General features: G+C 33.9%; 2 protein-coding genes across 2 annotated transcripts in view; both read left to right on the forward strand.

Annotated features, from left to right (window-relative positions):
• The first annotated feature begins 5,718 nt into the window (after window positions 1-5,718).
• LOC128229635 (uncharacterized) lies at window positions 5,719-8,478 on the forward strand. The gene is made up of 4 exons (XM_052941402.1): window positions 5,719-6,044; window positions 6,900-6,991; window positions 7,893-7,986; window positions 8,255-8,478. The coding sequence occupies exons 1-4, from the start codon at window positions 5,927-5,929 to the stop codon at window positions 8,383-8,385; spliced, it is 435 nt and encodes a 144-aa protein (XP_052797362.1). The 5' UTR covers window positions 5,719-5,926; the 3' UTR covers window positions 8,386-8,478.
• A 9,835-nt stretch (window positions 8,479-18,313) lies between these two features.
• Window positions 18,314-20,284, forward strand: part of LOC128232496 (atrial natriuretic peptide receptor 1-like) — a 42,380-nt gene continuing 40,409 nt past the window's right edge. The window contains exon 1 of the mRNA XM_052946069.1: window positions 18,314-19,006. Coding sequence (XP_052802029.1) covers window positions 18,714-19,006 — 293 coding nt within the window. The 5' untranslated portion in view covers window positions 18,314-18,713. The remainder of the gene's footprint in view (window positions 19,007-20,284) is intronic.

Genomic DNA, 20,284 nt, shown 5'->3' on the forward strand with positions numbered 1-20,284 from the left:
CAATTGTATTATTGTAAAGTAATTTTGCAATTGAAGAAAATACTCCTTAGTGTATAATTTAACGAGAACTTACTATTCAACCCATTTCACGAACTTGGCATTGCAAGAAATTTATGTTTTTAAAATAAGGATGTAAATGCAAAACACGATGAAATATGTAAACTATTGCACTTGGCCAGATAACACAAGAATGAAGACAAGAACACAAACCGACATTTACGAAGGTTTTTTTTGTATAAACGACGATCTACTTATAAATTGAAAGGAATATTGGCTACATTTGGCAGTGCCAGAATCTCTTCAATTGCGATGTCTCGCGCGAATCACATATTTATTTACAGCAGAAATGTGTACGCAGAAAGATCTCACAATAGCTCAAGAGTGATATTTTACGTCTAATTAAAGTAAAAAATATCAGATTATTTTTTAACCTGGCAAATACGCTAGGTTTGTCCGACGAATTTATTACGCAAAATACCATACTTATCAACACTTTAAAATCATTGGTAGAGTAAATAATAAGTGATTATTTCTTATAGAATTCGAAAGCTATAGTTGATAATTATCTTAAATGTTTATCTTATAGAGTGTTCAGAACCAACCATTCATTTGAAGAATATCTAGATACGAGGTATGTTCGGAAAGTTCCCGGACAGAACGCATTCCTTTTGAAAGGCTCATTGTATTATAATGAAACTAAGTACGGATTTACTACATCTATTATTCCATATCACTCTAAAATTTCGATTCCATACATTTAACAGCAAAAAGTTGCAATAAATTTAAAACATGTACCATTATATTATATCGTATATTATCTTTACACTGAGCTCTTGTATTTTGTCTAATATAGAACATGTATTACGTATAGAGAAAGGTCACTAATATAAAGTTGAAAGATATCAACAAAATAACCTGCCTCTGTAATTTCTGTAAAACTATTTCAATTGGTGATACAATTCACAATTTGTCTGAATGCCACTTTTTAGAGATATACTAATTACGTACATAATCCCCAAAGCCCCCAGAAGTTGAGCATAAATAAGGCAAAACATGTATCATGTTCTTATGGAGTTTGGATATTAAATAATACAGCACTATTGCAACAGTGTACATAACAAATGATTCAAGAAAGTACAGATGTTGACTTCGTTTAGTTATTTCAGTATAATCCGGGGAAATGTCAAACATCGATTGAAATTTATACCTCGTCGGTACCATCTCTTTGTGGTGCACAGCTGGAAGTGGGCAAAACTTACCTTCTTGCAGGTAACTTACTTAACCATTTGGAAGGCATCTTTGTTGTTCCTACTGTATTGTTCATCAATGTGCTTTACTGCTGTAAATAAACAGTCTCGATTAAACATGCTGAGACTTTGGATCGATCTCTTCTATTTCAAAATCAGATAATAGTATGATAGATTATATTACTTACTTTTCTTTGCATATTGAAATATGCCTGTAAATAAATGGAGGCATCGGACTAATCCTAAGTTTGTGATCTGCAGGTGGATTGAATGAAGGTCGATATTCCCTAAGCGTCTGTCATGTAAGCCGGGAGGTGACTCTTCTTGAAGCCTGGAATTACGTGGCACCTACCTGTCCATTTATGGTGACAGAATCTTTAGTTCCGATGTAAAAGTAATTAATTAAATAGCATTCTGTTGTTGTGCATGTATTTGCGATAAACTATTAAAGAAATTGAACAAGCTGAACTATTTATCTTTACATTTTCCACAAAGACTCTGTTAAAAATAGTGTCCAATTAAAAACAATCATTTTAGCCATGAATCAATATATTCAAAATGGTCATACCGCTAAACCTTTAATGTAAACATAACAATATACCAATGTCAATGGACAAGGCCTAAAGTAGATAAGCACGGGTTTTGGAACAATAAATTAAGTGACCTAAATGATTGTCTACAAGTCACAAGATTTAAACACATTTATGAAGTAACGTGATCATATTAATCTGCCTTGTTAAATGATGTACTGAACTAACATAATTGATCAAATGACAAGACAAGCATTTTAATAAATTATAAATACATACTTATAAGTATATAAATGAAAGAGAAAAACAACAATGAAGTAGGTTATCGTATATAATAACCATTAAATAAAGCATTTAACATACATCATATGCATAAAATTAACAGCCACAACGACATGATGAGTTTTGGCTGGTATGTAGTACCTGCAACAAGACTAATTTATATTGATTGATGGTTACAGTATTTTGTGAACGATATTAAAACGCAAAAGCGCCATGAATATATTTACATAACCGAACAAGGCCATTAGCTGATATTCACTGTTTGTAATAGTTCGAATGGTTTTGCAAATCTGGATCTTACATAAAAAAGTTTTTATCAAAATCTCTTTTGAACATTTTCATTAATTTTACAAAATCATACAAAATGGTTTTTAACTTCTAATAACCAGATGTAGAGATCTTTGGTAAAGGACTTTTTTCATTGCAGTTTTAATGCATAACAGGTATGCCTTAAATTTGTAAAGGTCATGCGACATGATTTCGGATTTCGGGCACATCTTAACAGAATTAAACAATATTTGCTTGAACTGGTCTACCTACCTTTGTTTGTATATTTGATGAAAAAGTTTCAAATTTACGTTGTGTTGGTTTTTCTAAATATCTGTAAAATTTAATTATTGTCTTAGCATCAGATACCCAATTCAGTTTCCCTCTTGCAACATCAATTAACAATTTTTGTACTAAAATATTTTTACTTTGTAATTGTTTACATCGTAATGCTGACATATCTTTAAGTATACAAAGCATATTCCTAGCCCACCATACACTGTTGTGATTTAACATGTAACAATGTTTTACAGAATTCCAAATGTATACGTTCTATTTCTTGCTTCTTACTAAATCCCCATAAATCACAGCCATAATTTAATAGTGTCGGATAATTGATAAACTGTACTCGGGTTAAATACAAAATGTTTGATATTCACTATCAGAGTATTTAATGCCTTCTAACCTTTACTGGTTAAAGTGCCTTGATTTAGTACAACGTTAAACTCAACGTTTATCTCCATATTTACTAGTACGAGGGTTGTCCGGAAAGTTTTGAGACTGCATTCATAAAAAGCTTACCACTCATAGGATGCATTTAAAATTTAATCAGCTGTCAATTGTTTCTAATATAAACAAATCCTGAAAGTTTCTATAATGTACTACGAAGTGAACGTATACAACAATCATTACAAAAAGTACAGGTTACAAGCCACGGAGCACTTCGTTGTCCCATTGCGTCACGTCATTTACAGTTTTTCAAAATACGCTCCTTCCGTGAAGCGCAAGATGGGATGTCTTGACAACCATTTCCTTCCTTATTATGAGATTATTTAATTCCATGTTTCAAAAGGAAACTCGTGAATAGTCTAAATACAAAGCTATTTATTGTTTGTTTTATATTTAAAACGTTTTGAAATACAGACACAGTCTCAAAACTTTCCGGACAACCCTCGTAACTTGAACAGGGTTTTTTAAATAGAATAATTTTACTTTTACCAGGATTAATTTCTAAAACAAACGTTGGGTCTGGACTAGGTTTGGACATATTCATCAAGAAAATATGCAAAATGCCTCTCGAGTGTTAACAATGGTTTCTGTGAACATTTTTACCGAATTATAACATAGCAGTTTAACACCATTACCTACATTGACGCTCTAAAAATAGTTTTGAGATTAAAAGAACTAGTAGCAACTATGGTCTCTTGTGCCTCAACAAAGTTATTTGAAACAGGAGACCTAGTATTTTTCCTGTAAATACACACAGTTTTATAATTGAACTAGGTTTGAAGCAGATCTGATAAAGAGTGGGCAACATAAAGAGCTTAATAAAGCATTTTTGCTATCTGACCTTGCAGCCTAATTTTCATGATTAAACATTCTGTCGAAGTTTTCCGAAGAATGGTAAGAAAATAGATCCGTCAGTGTAAGCAAGGTGTTTTCAATATATTTGACCTTTTGAACAATTTTCAAGCCTAATTTCAGGCCTCTGTGAAAATGAGAGTTGCCATTTGGTAAAGGAAATATTTTTAGGGTGATTCCTTAAAAATAAAGAGCTAAAAAACAAATGCTCCGAGTGAACCTTGTTAAATACAGTATCAACATATAGAGCAATAATGATAATAATAAAAAGGTGACATCTCTTGTATTCTTATGTCAGAGGTCATCTTTTGTTCAGTTTCTCCAGCAAAGAACGGTTTTTAAAATATAGCAGGCAACAACATTGATTAAAATAAATATCACACTTAAGCATAGACAATCAACAGTTACCGGTCGAGCGATTCCATCCAAGTGTTCTATAACAGTGACATAACGGATATCAGCAGAAAGAACCGTTTCGCTCCCGACCCCTAACTTACTTGTGTAATCAATTTGAATAAATACTTTTAAACATGCATGTTGCCATGCATTGTCAATACTGTTTATGATCATTATACAATGTTATTTGATTAATCTCAATGTCAAGATCTTAAATGCACCAACACATCTTGGCATCCTAATTAATGATGTTTATCATAAAATGAACAGAGACATATACATGGGTGCATCGTATGCTCAATATATTTTGCATACTCGTTACATAGGAGAGTTAAGGAATTTGTCCGAGATATATCTATCCGGGCAAATATTAAAGGGATACGCTCATGTTTCTTTTTTTTTGTAAAATAAACTTTTTTTGTATGACGACATAAAGTGTGGCAAATCAGTGTTAAATCTAAGATACAGACGACTGGAACCCTTCAACAAATGTTGACATATGATTAAAAATTGTCTTTAAAAAGCAGGATTTTCAATAGCGTGAGAAGCACCTCTCAACAAAAGGCTAAAAGGTTAAGTTATCCTTATATTTGTGAATGAGTCCTTTGTTGTAAGTTTTCTAATTTCCCTGGCTAGTACCGGCGTTGGTTATTCACCACTTAAACCAGAATATTTTTAACCGGGTTTTCACATAGTGAAACCTCGTTATTAGAATGACGAACGTCGTTGTTCGGGCGGGCGCCCGGGCGGCGTCAAACTCACCTATGAAACTCAATAATTTCAGTAAGGGTTGACATATCTTGACCAAACTTGGTCTATAGGAAGAGTTTATGGATACCTTTCATGGGATTGCGTTTGGGGTCCCTAGGGTCAAGGTCACTGTTATTAAAAAATATTATAATGGTTGAAACTGAATAACTTCAGTCAGTGTTACGAACCGCAGTCCCAGTACAATTAGTACCAGACCCAAGTCTATTAATGGATTCCGTCCCTCATTTATCATTTTTTCAAAACTAATACGAATCACCTTAGCTGTTCTTTCAATATCATCATCCGAACTTTGCTTACACTTTGAGATGCATCGCCTATGTGTCGCATGTTTTGCTGCCACATATCAACACTTCATGTATCACACGGTTTCTCCTCACTACACCAAACAAGTATAAATGCTGTCATAGTCTTGATATTTTATCATATTATAGAAATGTATAATCGGTTCCTTCGCAGGAAGCATATTGAGTGCTATCAAGTTTGTATCTACCACCAGTTAATCAAACAAATAACTCTACTAACATGACTTTTCGGATCAGGTTTTGCATTTTAATATCTGTAAACCATAAGTATTTGTAGGGAAAACGCAGTAAATTATCAGTAAACCATTTAAATACACAATTTGTACATTTATGCAATAAGATACATACAACGATTAAATTCTAGTTTTTGCTTGTTGTGATTCATTTATTTATTGAATAGGATTAAATCCTGTTACCTTCAGCCAATCGTTTCTTCTGTTTGAATCCGGTTTTAAACGTCTAACTCAATAAATGTCGTGGTTTAGATAACTGTTCAACCACTGTTACGTCTGGTTTTAAGCATAGACAATAACAATTCAAAGTAAACGCAATGTTCGCGTATAGATTTATTCTGTTGCTGATAATTGTTATTCTGTATCTACGGATAAGTGCGGGCTGTAGATGTTCAATAATTGGAGAAGAGGCACGCTTCTGTTACGCAAAATTCGGTAAGAACTTCTGGCTTTTAGAATAAAAATAATATTAAAATCAAATACTAGTAATATGTGTATTCCAGTTAAGGTGGTATATAGAAATATTAAAAAAAAACCAGTAACTAGAGGGTCAAATGATGGCTTTAAATAACTCGTCAGTTCTACAAATCGACAGGACATCAACATTGGTGCCATGTATCTGCATCTTAGGTCTTATATAAATATCTCACCTGTTTCATACGCTGTGTGCAATCGGCTTCGAACAACAGTTTTTATTTAAGACATGCTTTTTGGTGAAAAAATGTGTTATGTTCACTCTAATGCTTGTAATAGGTTCCTATATTTCTTATAGAATTATCGGAGCGCTCACCATGCCGTTTTTGTGTTTTGTTTTTGATATTACAAGTTACGGGGTTAGTAGGTGACCCGATATAGGACATACGGTGCAAAGGAAACCATATCGGATGAGAGCGACAACCTGCTTACACGTTTAAATGTTTCATTTCTGCATCGGAATCGGAAAATAGACGCCATTTTAGTACCATATAAAATTGGTGTCCCAATATGGAAAAATATTGGGTCACCGCGTGACCAGTCCTGGACCAATATCATTGCGTCATTCATGTTGGAGGCGTAATAGAAACACTCGACGTCTTGACCTTATGTTTCTCACGCTATTCTCCTATAAATGTCAATAAAGAATTATAGGCGTTAAAGAAATAGAAAACGTGTTAAATAACGGTGTAAGATAATCACAGAATCGTTGATGCGCCAATTGTTAAGATAAAGCTTTCTGTGATATCTCGATTAACTAAATTTAAATTAAAGATCAACAAATGTCTTATACTAGTATTTGCATGTCAATTTCAGCCATTATTGGCACCGTAATCAAGGAGAGGAGGCCTGACACTGAGAAGATAGTTTACACCGTTCTAGTACAGCAGACTGTGAAGCCAGTGCAGGTACTGCTGCTACAAACGATGCGACAGAAGTACAGACATGTGTATACGTTGTCAAATAGTATGCTAGTAGTTAGAATATTTGAAGTAAGATTTTACTGATTTAGAAGGGGAAGAACGAGAGCAATAAAACATTTTTAATGCAAACTGACCTGTAATGTAATCTACATTTTGATTGACTACCGTATTCGGGGCACAACATTGAGCATGCTGCATTCATGCATCCAGCGTGTGTTTGAAAATGTTGCATTCTATTAAAATAATTCTTTGAACGGACGGCAAAAGAGATGATTTATTTTTTACAAAAGTTTAGACTTTGAAGCATTGTTTCCTTCCATGTCCTTTCATTTAAGTTGACCTCTTTAAAGTAATTTTGATTCAAGGAATTGAATACTTGACTGCAGTATACGAAATGTTTAATTATTGCCTTTTTGTGATTTAAAACGTTTGACAAATGCATATCATCAATATTATGTTGAATGTACATACTCTACCATTGAATTGAAGAATATCAAGATAATTACCTATACACTTATCTGTTTTATCATCTTGTAAATATAGAACATATATTACTTTTTGAAAAAGGTCGCTTTTAAAATATTAAAACATATCAACCAAAGAACCTGCTATCTCTGTAATACTATTGGTGATGAATTTCACTATTGCTTTGAATGCCACTTTTAAGATAGATAGATAGCAGATTAAATCACTACTTTGTTAATTACCTAAGCTATGACAGTTGTAACACCAATATAGCATAATAGGTTTCATGCTCTTATACAACCTTGATATTGAATCTTTAAGCAAAAGAAGAACACGAATCTTCAAACAGTGTTCACAGTAATGATATATACAAAAATATATACACGAAAACACTGATGTTTAACTATTTTTTATATTTCAGATACATTCAGTGAAACAGATTGAAGTTCATACTTCGTCAGTTTCATCTATGTGCGGTGCACAGCTCGAAGTGGGCAAAACTTACCTTCTAGCAGGTAACCAAAACTCACTGACCAGTTGAAATGTATCTTTGTTGTTTCTGCTGTATTTTCCATCAATGTGGCTTTACAGTAGTGCTGTAAATAAACGGTCTCAATTAAACTAACCGAGGCTTTGGCGGCCTTTTGTGCTGTCGATCTCTCATTATATTCAAGAATCAGACTAGTATGATATCTTATGTTTTTCTTTCATATTAGACTATACCTGTAAAGTAATAGAGACATCGAACTCTAGTTTTTAAAAAAGTTTCTTTGATATCTTCAGGTGGATTGCATAAAGGTGTCCATTCCCTAAGCGTCTGTCACATAGGTCGGGAGATGACTCATCTTGAAGCCCAGAATTACGTGGCCCCTACCTGTTCAATTAAAAAGAAGGTGAAAAAACATTTCGTATAGTGCAGATGAAGAGCTAAATGATTAAAAAGTAATACATTGTTGTCGTTTGTGTATCATGTATTTGCGTGAAACTATTAAAGGCATTGAACGAGCTGAACTATTCTTTATTTCATTCAAAAATATACAAAATCTACCCTGCACAAACTTTTTGCCCTATTGAAAGCCACTATTTAAGATATGAAGAAATCTTTTCAAAATGGTCATATATCGCTCAATTTTCAATGTAAAATGAAAATCACCAGATCTACATATGAGACAATATCTTTGGTTATGCACTATTTTATCATTACAGTTTCAATGCATAAAGGGTGTCTTCAATTTGTTATGGTAATGCACTGTGATTTCGGAATTACAACATAAGCATTTTTAAACCATGACCTACGCTGACGTACTCTTTTCAGCGTTAGGTGCCCATGTAGTCTTTTTCAAGCATAAGGTGACCTTGTATTTTTTCAGCATTAAGTGGCCTTGTACACTTTATCTAGCATTATGTGATCTTCTACTACATTTCCAGCATTAGGTGGCCTTGTACTCAATTTACAACATAAAGTGACATTGTATTCTGTTTCCAGCGTTAGGTGACATTGTACTCAATTTCCAGCATTAGGTGGCCTTGTACGTACTCTATTTCCAACATAAGGTGACATTGTACTCAATTTCCAGCATTAGTTGGCATTGTGCTACATTTTAGCATATGGTTCCCTTGTTCTCTATGACCAGCAATTGATGGCATTGTATTCCGTTTCCAACATAAATCGGCCGTATTAGGTAGCCTTGAACTATTTTTTCCAGCATTAGGTGGCCTTGTTGTTTATTTCCAGCATAAGGTGGGCTTTCATAACATTCACAAGTTATGAAGGTTAGCAGATTTCGGATTGAGACATATGTATGGAAACGATCTCAGATCTACAAGATTTATTCGATAAAACAACTGTAAACGTCGCATGCACGTTCAAAAGGAAGTTATCTCCAAGGCGCAAAAGCTAAACAAGCACAAACTAGTAGCGTTTTCGCAATTTTCTTTGATAACTTTGCCAAGAATACTGTTTATTTACCATGCAGTATTAAAATAAGTTCAAAACTGCGATGTTTAACAGAAGAGCAATGGTTATTAAAAGTACATATTCTATCAAACATGCATATCGACAAAAGTTTATTAATCACAATATTTTTATGCGGAAGAAAGAACATCAAGAGTAATTTAAAGCTTTGAAGTTCAGCAGGTACTCGAGGAGAACGAAACACGAAAGGATGACGTTATAGATGAACGTAAACGAAAACGAGAAGAGCAGATGGTAGAGAAAACGAACAATTGAAGAGAAATTCTGAGATTAAAAAGAGGAAAAAGTAAGAGAAAAACAAAAAACACACACAACGAAAATGAGAAAAGCAAAGAACAATCAAATGAAGAAAAAATTTGAACCTTAAAAATAACACATCTCGAATTATTGATGTATTGATACTAATCCGCTTTCTTGTCTTCCGATAAACAATGCGTGGATGGTCATACGTGGCATTCAAACCATCAAGGTCGAACAAAATATAACATGCTATGCAAGGATTTTACTCTGCTTTCAATTGTAATATGAAAGCTAAAACATTTACACAGTATTATACTCACAAAACACAGGAAATATATCTAAAAATGTAGCTGTTTAACAGAACATCAATGGTGTTACAAAAGCGCATATTCAAGCAAACATGCATCTTGACAAAATTTAAAGTGACACCCTAATTTAAAATCATTTCATACGCCTGTATAACAAACATAATTTTTGAGTAATAAACCTTTAACTACTTACTAAATAATGCGTTTGTGCAAAATATTAATTACTGATAACATGATTGTAACCGTGTATTTTATCGCTGAAAACGCAAAAAATATTAAGTGATTGGTGAATGCTTAAAGAATTACTGCGGTCTACTATCGTCTCATAAGGTGGAAATACCGTGTTTTCTGCTCATTTCTTTTAAATTAAACTCAGTTTCTTCATAAGAACCATTGTTTTCGATATTTATTCATCATTTTTGGTATATTTAAACAACTTTATTTAATGTGTTAAATCTTTTTTGTGAGTAATAGTGCATCTTTAACAAATCGTTATATGCAGCTTAAGCAAAATAAAGAGTTCTTACCAGCGTTGAATTACAACAGGTACTTGGATATAGCGAAACCCAAAAGCATGATGTTATAAAACAGAAGCGTAAACGAAAAAGAAACAGAAAAAAATGTACAAAAGGAAAACAAACAGTTTAGAGCTGCAATCACACATGACTGTTTTGTTTTTGTTTCAGTATCTGCTGATTTTGGTATCAATTACTTCAATTCAGGCGTATACGATAAATAAGCTAACTTGCAATAGAGCAGATCTCAATTGTTTGGAAAACTGCCGAAATTTTCATTTTTCTAAAATCGTTAGATACGCTTTTAGTAATAGAATATCAATTTTCTAACGTAAAAATGAAAAACTGCTATCTGATCTTTTGTAAGCAGTCTTGTACCGCTAGTTTCCAGACATTGTTTTATTAAAGATTGGCTCATTCCAAGTCAAACAATAAAAAAGTAGTCAAAACGGCCAATCTGTTAGAGTGCAGCTTGAGGAGAAAGTCACAGATTTGAACTGAGAAAGAAGTATATCGAAACAGACAAGCAAAGCACAACCAAATGAAGAAGAATTACATTTTCGCGGAAATAAATTGAACATTGAAAATAAAATCTCGTCAAATTAATTGTAATATTCCGCTTTGTGTGCTTCGGATAAATCTAAAAAAGATGATCATACGTTACATTCAAGCATTCAAAAATCACTGGACTTGTTAGGAACATAATTGGCTGAGCTGGAGCCAGACTATGGGCGTTGCTGTTTATGCCTGTCCTAGAAAATGTGGATACCGTGTTGTGCCATAACGGTACACAAAAAATGAGTGTAAACATACCAAAATCAAACCACTTCCTATGTCAGCTAGAAGAATCAACTGTCAAATATCTCCGTACTTACCAATAGCAGACTTTTGCTATCGCGTTAATGTGGTGGCGGCGAGTTAGGGCACCTGTCTACAAATGCATTGAGTCATGACTTTATGATTGTATGTATAAATAATGCAATTACCAGGGAAAATGTAATCATAGGTAAAAAGTTTCATTTTTTTCAGTTTTATATAAAATCAATGTTATAAGTAGACCATTGTTGTTTTGTTTTTGCAAATAAATCGTTTTTGTTGATCCCATTGTCATGTTAAATTAATTTAATGAACTCATTGTTCAATGTAAACCCTATGTAATCATGAAGTCGAATGAGATATTAATCAGTTGTATCTAGCAAGCCTTTAAGTTTAATTGCAAAAACACACACGACATGATGACTCTATGATACACCGACGACCTGAATATCGAATGCATAACGATTCCGAAGGTCGTCAGGACGAGAACTACCGACACTGTAACTGGTTTTTATCAGGCCGACCTCTGCTGTATATATAACAATGTTACTGGCTTATATTAATATAAACCATACAATATCACAACAATGCGCGGGAAAGACATATACTGTTGGTTAATACTTGGCATGATCATTTAAACATATTAACTGTTGGTTAATGCTTTGCATGACAGTTAAACATATGAACTGTTGGGAAATACTTGGCATGATCAGTTAAACATATGAACTGTTGGTTAATACTTGGCATGATCAGTTAAACATATTAACTGTTGGTTAATACTTGGCATGATCAGTTAAACATATGAACTGTTGGTGAATACTTGGCATGGTCAGTTAAACATATTAACTGTTGGTAAATACTTGGCATGGTCAGTTACACATATGAACTCTTGGTTTTAACTTGGCATGGTCAGTTTAACATATGAACTGTTGGTTAATATTTTGCATGATAAGTTATACATATGAATTGTTGGTTAATACTTGGTATGACAGTTAAATATATAAATGGTTGGTTTATACTTTGTATGATCAGTTAAACATATGAATTGTTGGTTAATACTTGGCATGATCAGTTTAACATATGAACTGTTGGTCAATACTTGGCATGATCAGTTAAACATATGAACTGTTGGGTTAATACTTGGCATGATCAGTTAAACATATGAACTGTTGGTTTACACTTGGCATGGTCAGTTAAATATATTAACTGTTGGTTGATACTTGGCATGATCAGTTAAACATATGAACTGTTGGTTTATACTTGGCATGGTCGGTTACATATATGAATTGTTGGTCAATACTTTGCATGACAGTTAAACATATGAACTGTTGGGAAATACTTGGCATGATCAGTTAAACATATGAACTATTGGTTAAAACTTGGCATGATCAGTTAAACATATGAATTGTTGGTTAAAACTTGGCATGGTCAGTTAATCATATGAACTGTTGGTTTAATCTTGGCATGATCAGTTTAACATTTGAACTGTTGGTTAATACTTGGCATGATCAGTTAAACCTATGAATTATTGGTTAATTCGTGGCATGATCAGTTAAACATATGAATTGTTGGTTAATACTTGGCATGATCAGTTAAACCTACGAATTGTTGGTTAATACTTGGCATGATCAGTTTAACATATGAACTGTTGGTCAATACTTGGCATGATCAGTTAAACATATGAACTGTTGGTTAATACTTGACATGATCAGTTAAACATATGAACTGTTGGTTTACACTTGGCATGATCAGTTAAATATATTAACTGTTGGTTGATACTTGGCATGATCAGTTAAACATATGAACTGTTGGTTTATACTTGGCATGGTCGGTTACATATATGAATTGTTGGTCAATACTTTGCATGACAGTTAAACATATGAACTGTTGGGAAATACTTGGCATGATCAGTTAAACATATGAACTATTGGTTAAAACTTGGCATGATCAGTTAAACATATGAATTGTTGGTTAAAACTTGGCGTGGTCAGTTAATCATATGAACTGTTGGTTTAAACTTGGCATGATCCGTTTAACATTTGAACTGTTGGTTAATACTTGGCATGATCAGTTAAACATATGAATTGTTGGTTAATACTCGGCATGATCAGTTAAATATATTAACTGTTGGTTAATACTTGACATGATCAGTTAAACATATGAACTGTTGGTTAATACTTGGCATGATCAGTTAAACGTATGAACTGTTGGTTAATTCGTGGCATGATCAGTCAAACATATGAATTGATGTATATTTAACAGTTCAATGAATTCGCGTGAAGGACCATACAGCTATCAAGTGTGTGGATTGATGTAGTTGTAAAATGTTACCGAACCGGTCTTGGGTTTGATGCTCACTAGAGAAAGTGATTAATTTCGAATCAGTTCGCTTAAATTATAATAAAACTTCCAAAATGATCAAGCTTATCACTACACATATTACAAGTGACGTTCACCAAGTTTCGATCTTTTACAAGGGCTCGGGACCTTCAACAAATACATGTGTAGTTTAACAAAGACTATCTGAATTGAAAGAACTTATTTCTTGTGTTGGAAAGCAAGGCAGACGACTGATTACTTTGATTCATCTTTCCGGAACCTTCTCTTTATAATATGAACTCGACAAAAAGATCAGTAAGTGGCAGAAATCATCACTGAAGAACGTGGGACATACATTTAGTTACAGTACGCTTCTCTTCAGTCAAACAAGCCGGTTACCTTATAGAACCAACTTCCAAATAAGTGGTTTGAGTAAATAAATATTTGCAGCACCTTATTTAAGTACATTATGTAAAAAGTATTAAATACATTCCTTATTGGATATTTGGGAGCTTTTAGATACAACGATAATTTATGTAATTTACCTGTACATTACTTATATTTAAATAAAGTCATGCAGTAGTTCAAATCTGTGTCAATGTATGAAATATGGACAGAAATCATCAAGTATTGGAAAATGCGAAAACTCGTGACATCTAAGTCAAAAGAAGTTTGTTGGGTACAGCATTAAATAGTATTAAACTTGAGTATAGATATATAAATACGTTCTACCATGCTTGTACACATGCTATTTCTCCGTAGCCCAAGCTGTTTCGCAGAAAAAGAGAGCAAATACTTAAGAGCGCAAAATGTGTGCGTAAACATACACAGTGCACAATCATAAGTTACTGGGGCTGTTTTTAATTCTTAAGTATTAAGAGCGGTAACATTTCACAATTGATTTCAATCCCGACTATTTATCCTAGCGTTTAATGTTTTTTCTTTGAATTTTAAAGTAGGGCCTTTGAATCTTTGACAGACTATTACAGTGTAGTCTATGATGTGACTTGCTTGAAGGTAGATCTAGCCGATAAACAGTTATGAGCAAAGTGGTTGGCTTTATGAGTGTATGTCATTTATTTTAAATTTAAGTAATAAGCAAACGAATGCTAGCAAAATAATATGGGGTGACCGGACACCAATACTTTGTTGCCATTGCCTTGCCTTGCCAAGGTGACTTAGTACATGTACAGAATATTCATTAAGCTGCTTGCATCTGAACTTATGATACTTTAAAGAGTCTTCTCAACACAGTGAGTTTTTCACATAAACTTTAAAATACAAAAGCTTTCTTCTAAGTTATTTCATCGAGAAATTGAAGCGCTTTACGTCTGTTTTTGTTTCAGCGCTATTTGAATAAAGCGATCAAATTAAGTAATTAAACACCATCTTTATTATAAACGAGATCAGATAAAATAATACATTTTTATCCAGCCTTAGGTCATGTAAAGTATGGCATAGGAATAAAGATACAAGACAGACCATTGATGCAAAGCATCAAGGGGCGCCATGAATAAGTTTGTTAAGTTAACAAATTAGTTGAATGACAAACTAATTATTAATATATTGGTTTTTATTTAAATATTTTGTATCGGTTGCGGTTAAACACCACGTGACGGCTCTCGTGCAGTCAATGTGTACAATTAGGGTTGAAACGATAGCGGACACGCCCCCCAAAAAACCACCAGGTGACTTCGCTCGTCCAATCAATGTCTGCATTGCGATACGTAAATATTATTATCTATTATCTTTTTATTACAGTTGCAAGTTTGTTTTAACAGAATTAGTATTCATTTTTTTTTGCAAACGGTAAAACAAAGACTAAATTATTCAAGTTAACATGCTGTTTAAAATACTGTTAAACAGGACCGTACTTTTAAAAGGAATGATGCACTTTAAAAATACGTAAACTTCTGCTTATGATAGAATCCAGTCTTAGTTTTAATTATAATTAAGGTGTTATTTGCATTATGTCAGTGACCGCCTGTCGTTAGGAAAACTATCAAGTATGTTCAAAGGGGAGTAACTGCCGTGTAGTCAACAATATCAGTAACACCAGAACGCCGAACATGTTGTCTGCTACGATTCTCTTTTGAATAAATTCATTCGGATCTCCACAGGCATTTTTATCGAAAACAAAATCGGATGTATATGTATATGGACGGTTTACAATGTCAGAAATCGGTACACTTTAAGTCCGCTGCAAGTAGATCGCGTAGTAATTTACTTTAGCAGTTAAACTTAATGATTTAACTCTTGGGAATCTTAATTATGTTTTCAATAATACCATTTACTGGCAATCAATTTAAACTTAGATCAACAAATACAAGCTAAAGCAATATTTTAAATTAATAATATAATTCAAAATTTAACGAACTGCTTCTACGGATGTACCGGCATACATCCTGGGTTGTTTTCGATAAAAATGACCGAGGAGCTCCGAATGTAAATAAATTATCATGTCGTCATGTTTTATAGCTAAAGTCACAAAAACGGGACAAGTTGTTTAAATGAATTATAAACTTGTCTGTTTTTTATCTACAAGCGTGCTTAGGAACGACAATTATTTATTTTCTTACTTTACAATGTTCTTGTCGTGTTTCATCAATAAACTTTAACAAAAACAAAATACGATTAATTAAATGAATTTTATACGAATTTTATCCATCACTCGGCCTCCTATGTCCAACCAGAAAAATGCGTTTGATATGAGGTCGCCACCTCCAGGGGGCGCCAATTAGTTAAATCAAGTTAAATCACAGTGACATTGCCACTGCTTGTTATTAAAATAATGGATTGGTTAAACGTTTCCGTTCATTTTTTAAGACCAAAAATAAGTTTTCCTGGTAATGCATCTGAAACACTCATTTTATCCGAGGTAACTGGAGGAAACCCGCTTGTCCGGCTTGATGACCACATACCAAAATCACATGCGCCCAGGCTGGGACACAACAACAACAACAATTTTTATCAAATTGTTGTTTTCTCTGTTTTTCTCCCTTTGTTTTTTGTTAAACCCACAATAACCCATCAGAGCAAAAGCTATTGTGATATCGTAAAATATTGATAAAAATAGTCTTCAAGAATCAAATCCTGACATGATTTCAATCATATGGTCATGCGGACCCTTGTCATCAGTTCTTCACAAAAATATGTTGGTATAAAGCTTTACAGAAGCGCTCTCTTATTGTATTTTTGTTTCCCCTTACATTATGGTATGTAGTGAACTGAACTATTCTGTATTTTGGACATAAGCCAGTATTGTTTAAAGAGAAACACATGCGTTTGACCTTCATTTGAAGTTAGATTACATTTATTTACAACAGTGATTTTTATTTACCGATCACAAATACACGGATGCGAACTATTCCATTAAAAGTGTTTACAAAAGAGCTGAATCCACTGTTTCGCATCCGTGGATACTCGAACTGATCTGTTTCTCGAGAACCCCATCCTTGTTGGAAAATGAGGAGATTTTAAAAAATCGTTTAGTGTACTCAACAGGTGATATTTTCCGAGGATTCTATATACATGTATGTCGGACATAAAACCAGAGACTCAGCTAGATTCATTTTTCCTAAAGCGGAGAGGTCTATGGACAGACATAAGGTTGAGTCCCGAGATGTGTCTGTTCTTTATAGCTGGCCCACAGTGTTCATATCATTTTATAACATTTTTTCTGCCAGGCGCGTAGCTGCCTATACGCGAGTACGCGGCTAAATCCACATGCTTCTAACAAAAAACAGCCAAAATTGCAGTATGCGTATTTGACTACATGATCCTAAAACTGTCCATTTTCCAGTACTAAGTAATGCACCTCAGAACGCTCAGAATGCACCAGATTGCACCATGGTTTTCATTTTTTTTCGAGGGAGTATGCCCCGAAACCCCCTAGCACAATTATGAATCCACATTAATAGAGGGCTAGCTACGCCCACGCCGGCTAATATCTACCGGTCTAGCAATTGCACCCTCTGTAGTTGCAGTTTTCCTGTCGTCAGTGATGATGGACGGCTTACGGGCTCATGTATTTCCGGTGGACCTATTGGTCGCTGCACGTCCTGTACATGGCTGCGGGCACCTTTTGGAGTTCAGTTTGTTTCACTGAGTCTGTTGGTAAAGCGTTCCTAGCATTAACCAACGTTTCGCGAAATATTTTCATTTTCACAACAGTCAACACATTTGTGATATTTTCTTGTTTAATTTTGATTTCGTCTGCATTGTGGGGTTTGTAACAGTTTACAATGTCCCCTACCTCAATACTTATCGTATTGATTCTTTTTCATGTATTTTCTACCATTTTTCTCACGAACGTGCATAACATTGTTTCAATTTTTACTGAGTGTCTAGAAACAACACAAACAGCTAGAACTGTCAAAACTATTACCAAACCAGTGTTTGTATACGACATTCTGCTCATATTGATGACATTTGCATAACCCATTGGTATACAGCAAATGTTCACACAATAACTTTATTAACTATATCACAATTGATTTAATTATACTAACGCGATGCGTCTTCTGTTACGTCCAAAACGTAACGTCTGGACAATGAACGAACATTGAGTGAGTAACCTGAATGTCAAGTCAAACCAAGATGTTCAAAGGTAGGTCAAAGGCAAATCTATGACAAGTCATGTGTTGTCATATTTACGCTTCGCTGGACAGCTAATTAATGTAACGGCCCATGAACTGTCTTCACTCATTGTTTTTAGCGAAACTTTGATTGGTTCTTACACCATGCGTCATAACGTTAACGTTGAGACAATGGAGGATCGCATAGAAACAAAATGGTTGAATACTAAACGTGTGTTTTAGCTACGGGATAGATATTTTCTTGGATTTATTTTCTGTCATTGTACATGCGTGTCAAAATAAAGTGATATTTCACTATTTCTATGTTGGATTACGTTATACTTGTGGTTATATTTTACATTACGTGTTTTTTCGTTCCAATATGTGTAGACTGACGTTGGTAAATACTTGAGTTTGTTCATGATTACGAGATTTCACAGCATTTACATAGAGAAATTAAGTATTGCTGTTTTGGGGTATAAATAAACAACAATGGGTGTTTTCTTACTATTTGGAATAATATTTTCTTATTTTCTTCAATGTGGAACGGTCGATCCAAATTTAGTTACCGAAAGCGAAATACCGAAGAAAATAGAAGTGATTCCTAAGCCAAAAGGGGATTGCAGACGATATGAAAAGGACCCGGATGACCAAGAGTTCCGAATTGCTTGGTTGGCACCTGAAAAGGAGTACCACAATTTTAGCGCTCGTACAAGTGTTGGAGTTATGAAGCTGGCGTTGGCGTATATACGTCAACACCATCATCTGATGGGCTGGAATGTTAGGTGAGACTTTGTGAAATGCAACGACAAGAAAAAAGGGTTTCATGGCCCATTTTTGAATTGTCAGTTTTAGTAGCCATACCAAAAACCTATCATACAAATCGAAATGAAAATTACATTAAAGCACCATCGACCATTAATACACATAACACAATGAAATTCGCATTCACGGAACTATGACGTCATAGTCTGCATGTCGTAGTTCATATCATGACATTGACAAACCTACAAGAAAATAATACTTCAACCTCATAGTGTTTAATAGCATTTAAATTTAGCACTACAATTTACTCAGATTATATATGCAAATATAAGTAAGTAAGTAAAAAAACAGTCTTCTAAATTCCTAAAAATATGTTGTTTAATTTTTGCTTTTCTGAGCTACGACGTAAGAAACCTCGTCAAAATGGGCAGACCTTAAAATTATTTTAGATTTTTCATGATGTCAGTATTTAACTGAACACAATCAATCAGCAGGGCAGAACTGCTTACATCTAACTTTGTTTTACATGTGTGCATACAGCACCTATGTCTATCACACTGATTTAAAGTAAAAAAATGCTTTCGGCTTATCGACCTGGTGAGCGTCAGAAATGTTGCTTTAATGTAAGTTAGTTTTATTTCCTAAAAAATGAAAACAGTTTGAATGTCAAGATTACCTCGTGGTCACGACACCTCCATATTTTCAAACTTACAGAACAGAAGAGCAGGCCAGACTTTATGACACGTAATCTATACTGATGTTTGAATTACATATATTTATATTTCACAAATATATGAAATTCACAAATCTGAGCTAACGAAAATGTAGGTTACAATAACAACATGTTGCTTGTATCATTGTACGTGAAAGACACGTGCTTGGAAAATGCTTTCTGACACGGACATCTGGTTCATTAAATTGTCATAAAACTCAAAGAATTCCGGCGCTTTTTATACAAATAAAACATCACGATATGACAATAAACCATTTTATATTTGATAAATCGGCGTTGTGAGAAGTTTGTTTCGTACCACATTTCAATATGTCATAACTCGTAAAGCAGTCGTATTAAAATTACAACAACTATTTAGCAAAAAAAACAATCAATCAACAACCATACAAGTATATCCCAGAGGAGATGGCAAATGTTTATCCTGCATTAAATGCATCTAGACAAAATCATACAGTAAACAAAATCATTGTTTTCCCTGTGTTTTCCCTTTGGACTTTTTTGCAGCATTTAACACACAATCGGAACAGCTTAGCTATTTCTCATCGAAAACAACCTCGTATGTATA

Source organism: Mya arenaria, chromosome 4 (genome assembly GCF_026914265.1).
Source record: "Mya arenaria isolate MELC-2E11 chromosome 4, ASM2691426v1".
In the NCBI taxonomy this organism is placed as follows: domain Eukaryota; kingdom Metazoa; phylum Mollusca; class Bivalvia; order Myida; family Myidae; genus Mya; species Mya arenaria.

Excerpts from the sequence above, each read along its gene's own strand:
- LOC128229635 (XM_052941402.1), top strand. The coding sequence starts at position 5,927 with ATGTTCGCGTATAGATTTATTCTGTTGCTGATAATTGTTATTCTGTAT. Across the intron at positions 6,992-7,892 it reads AGACTGTGAAGCCAGTGCAG|ATACATTCAGTGAAACAGAT; the intron begins GTACTGCTGCTA and ends TTTATATTTCAG. Across the intron at positions 7,987-8,254 it reads CAAAACTTACCTTCTAGCAG|GTGGATTGCATAAAGGTGTC; the intron begins GTAACCAAAACT and ends TGATATCTTCAG.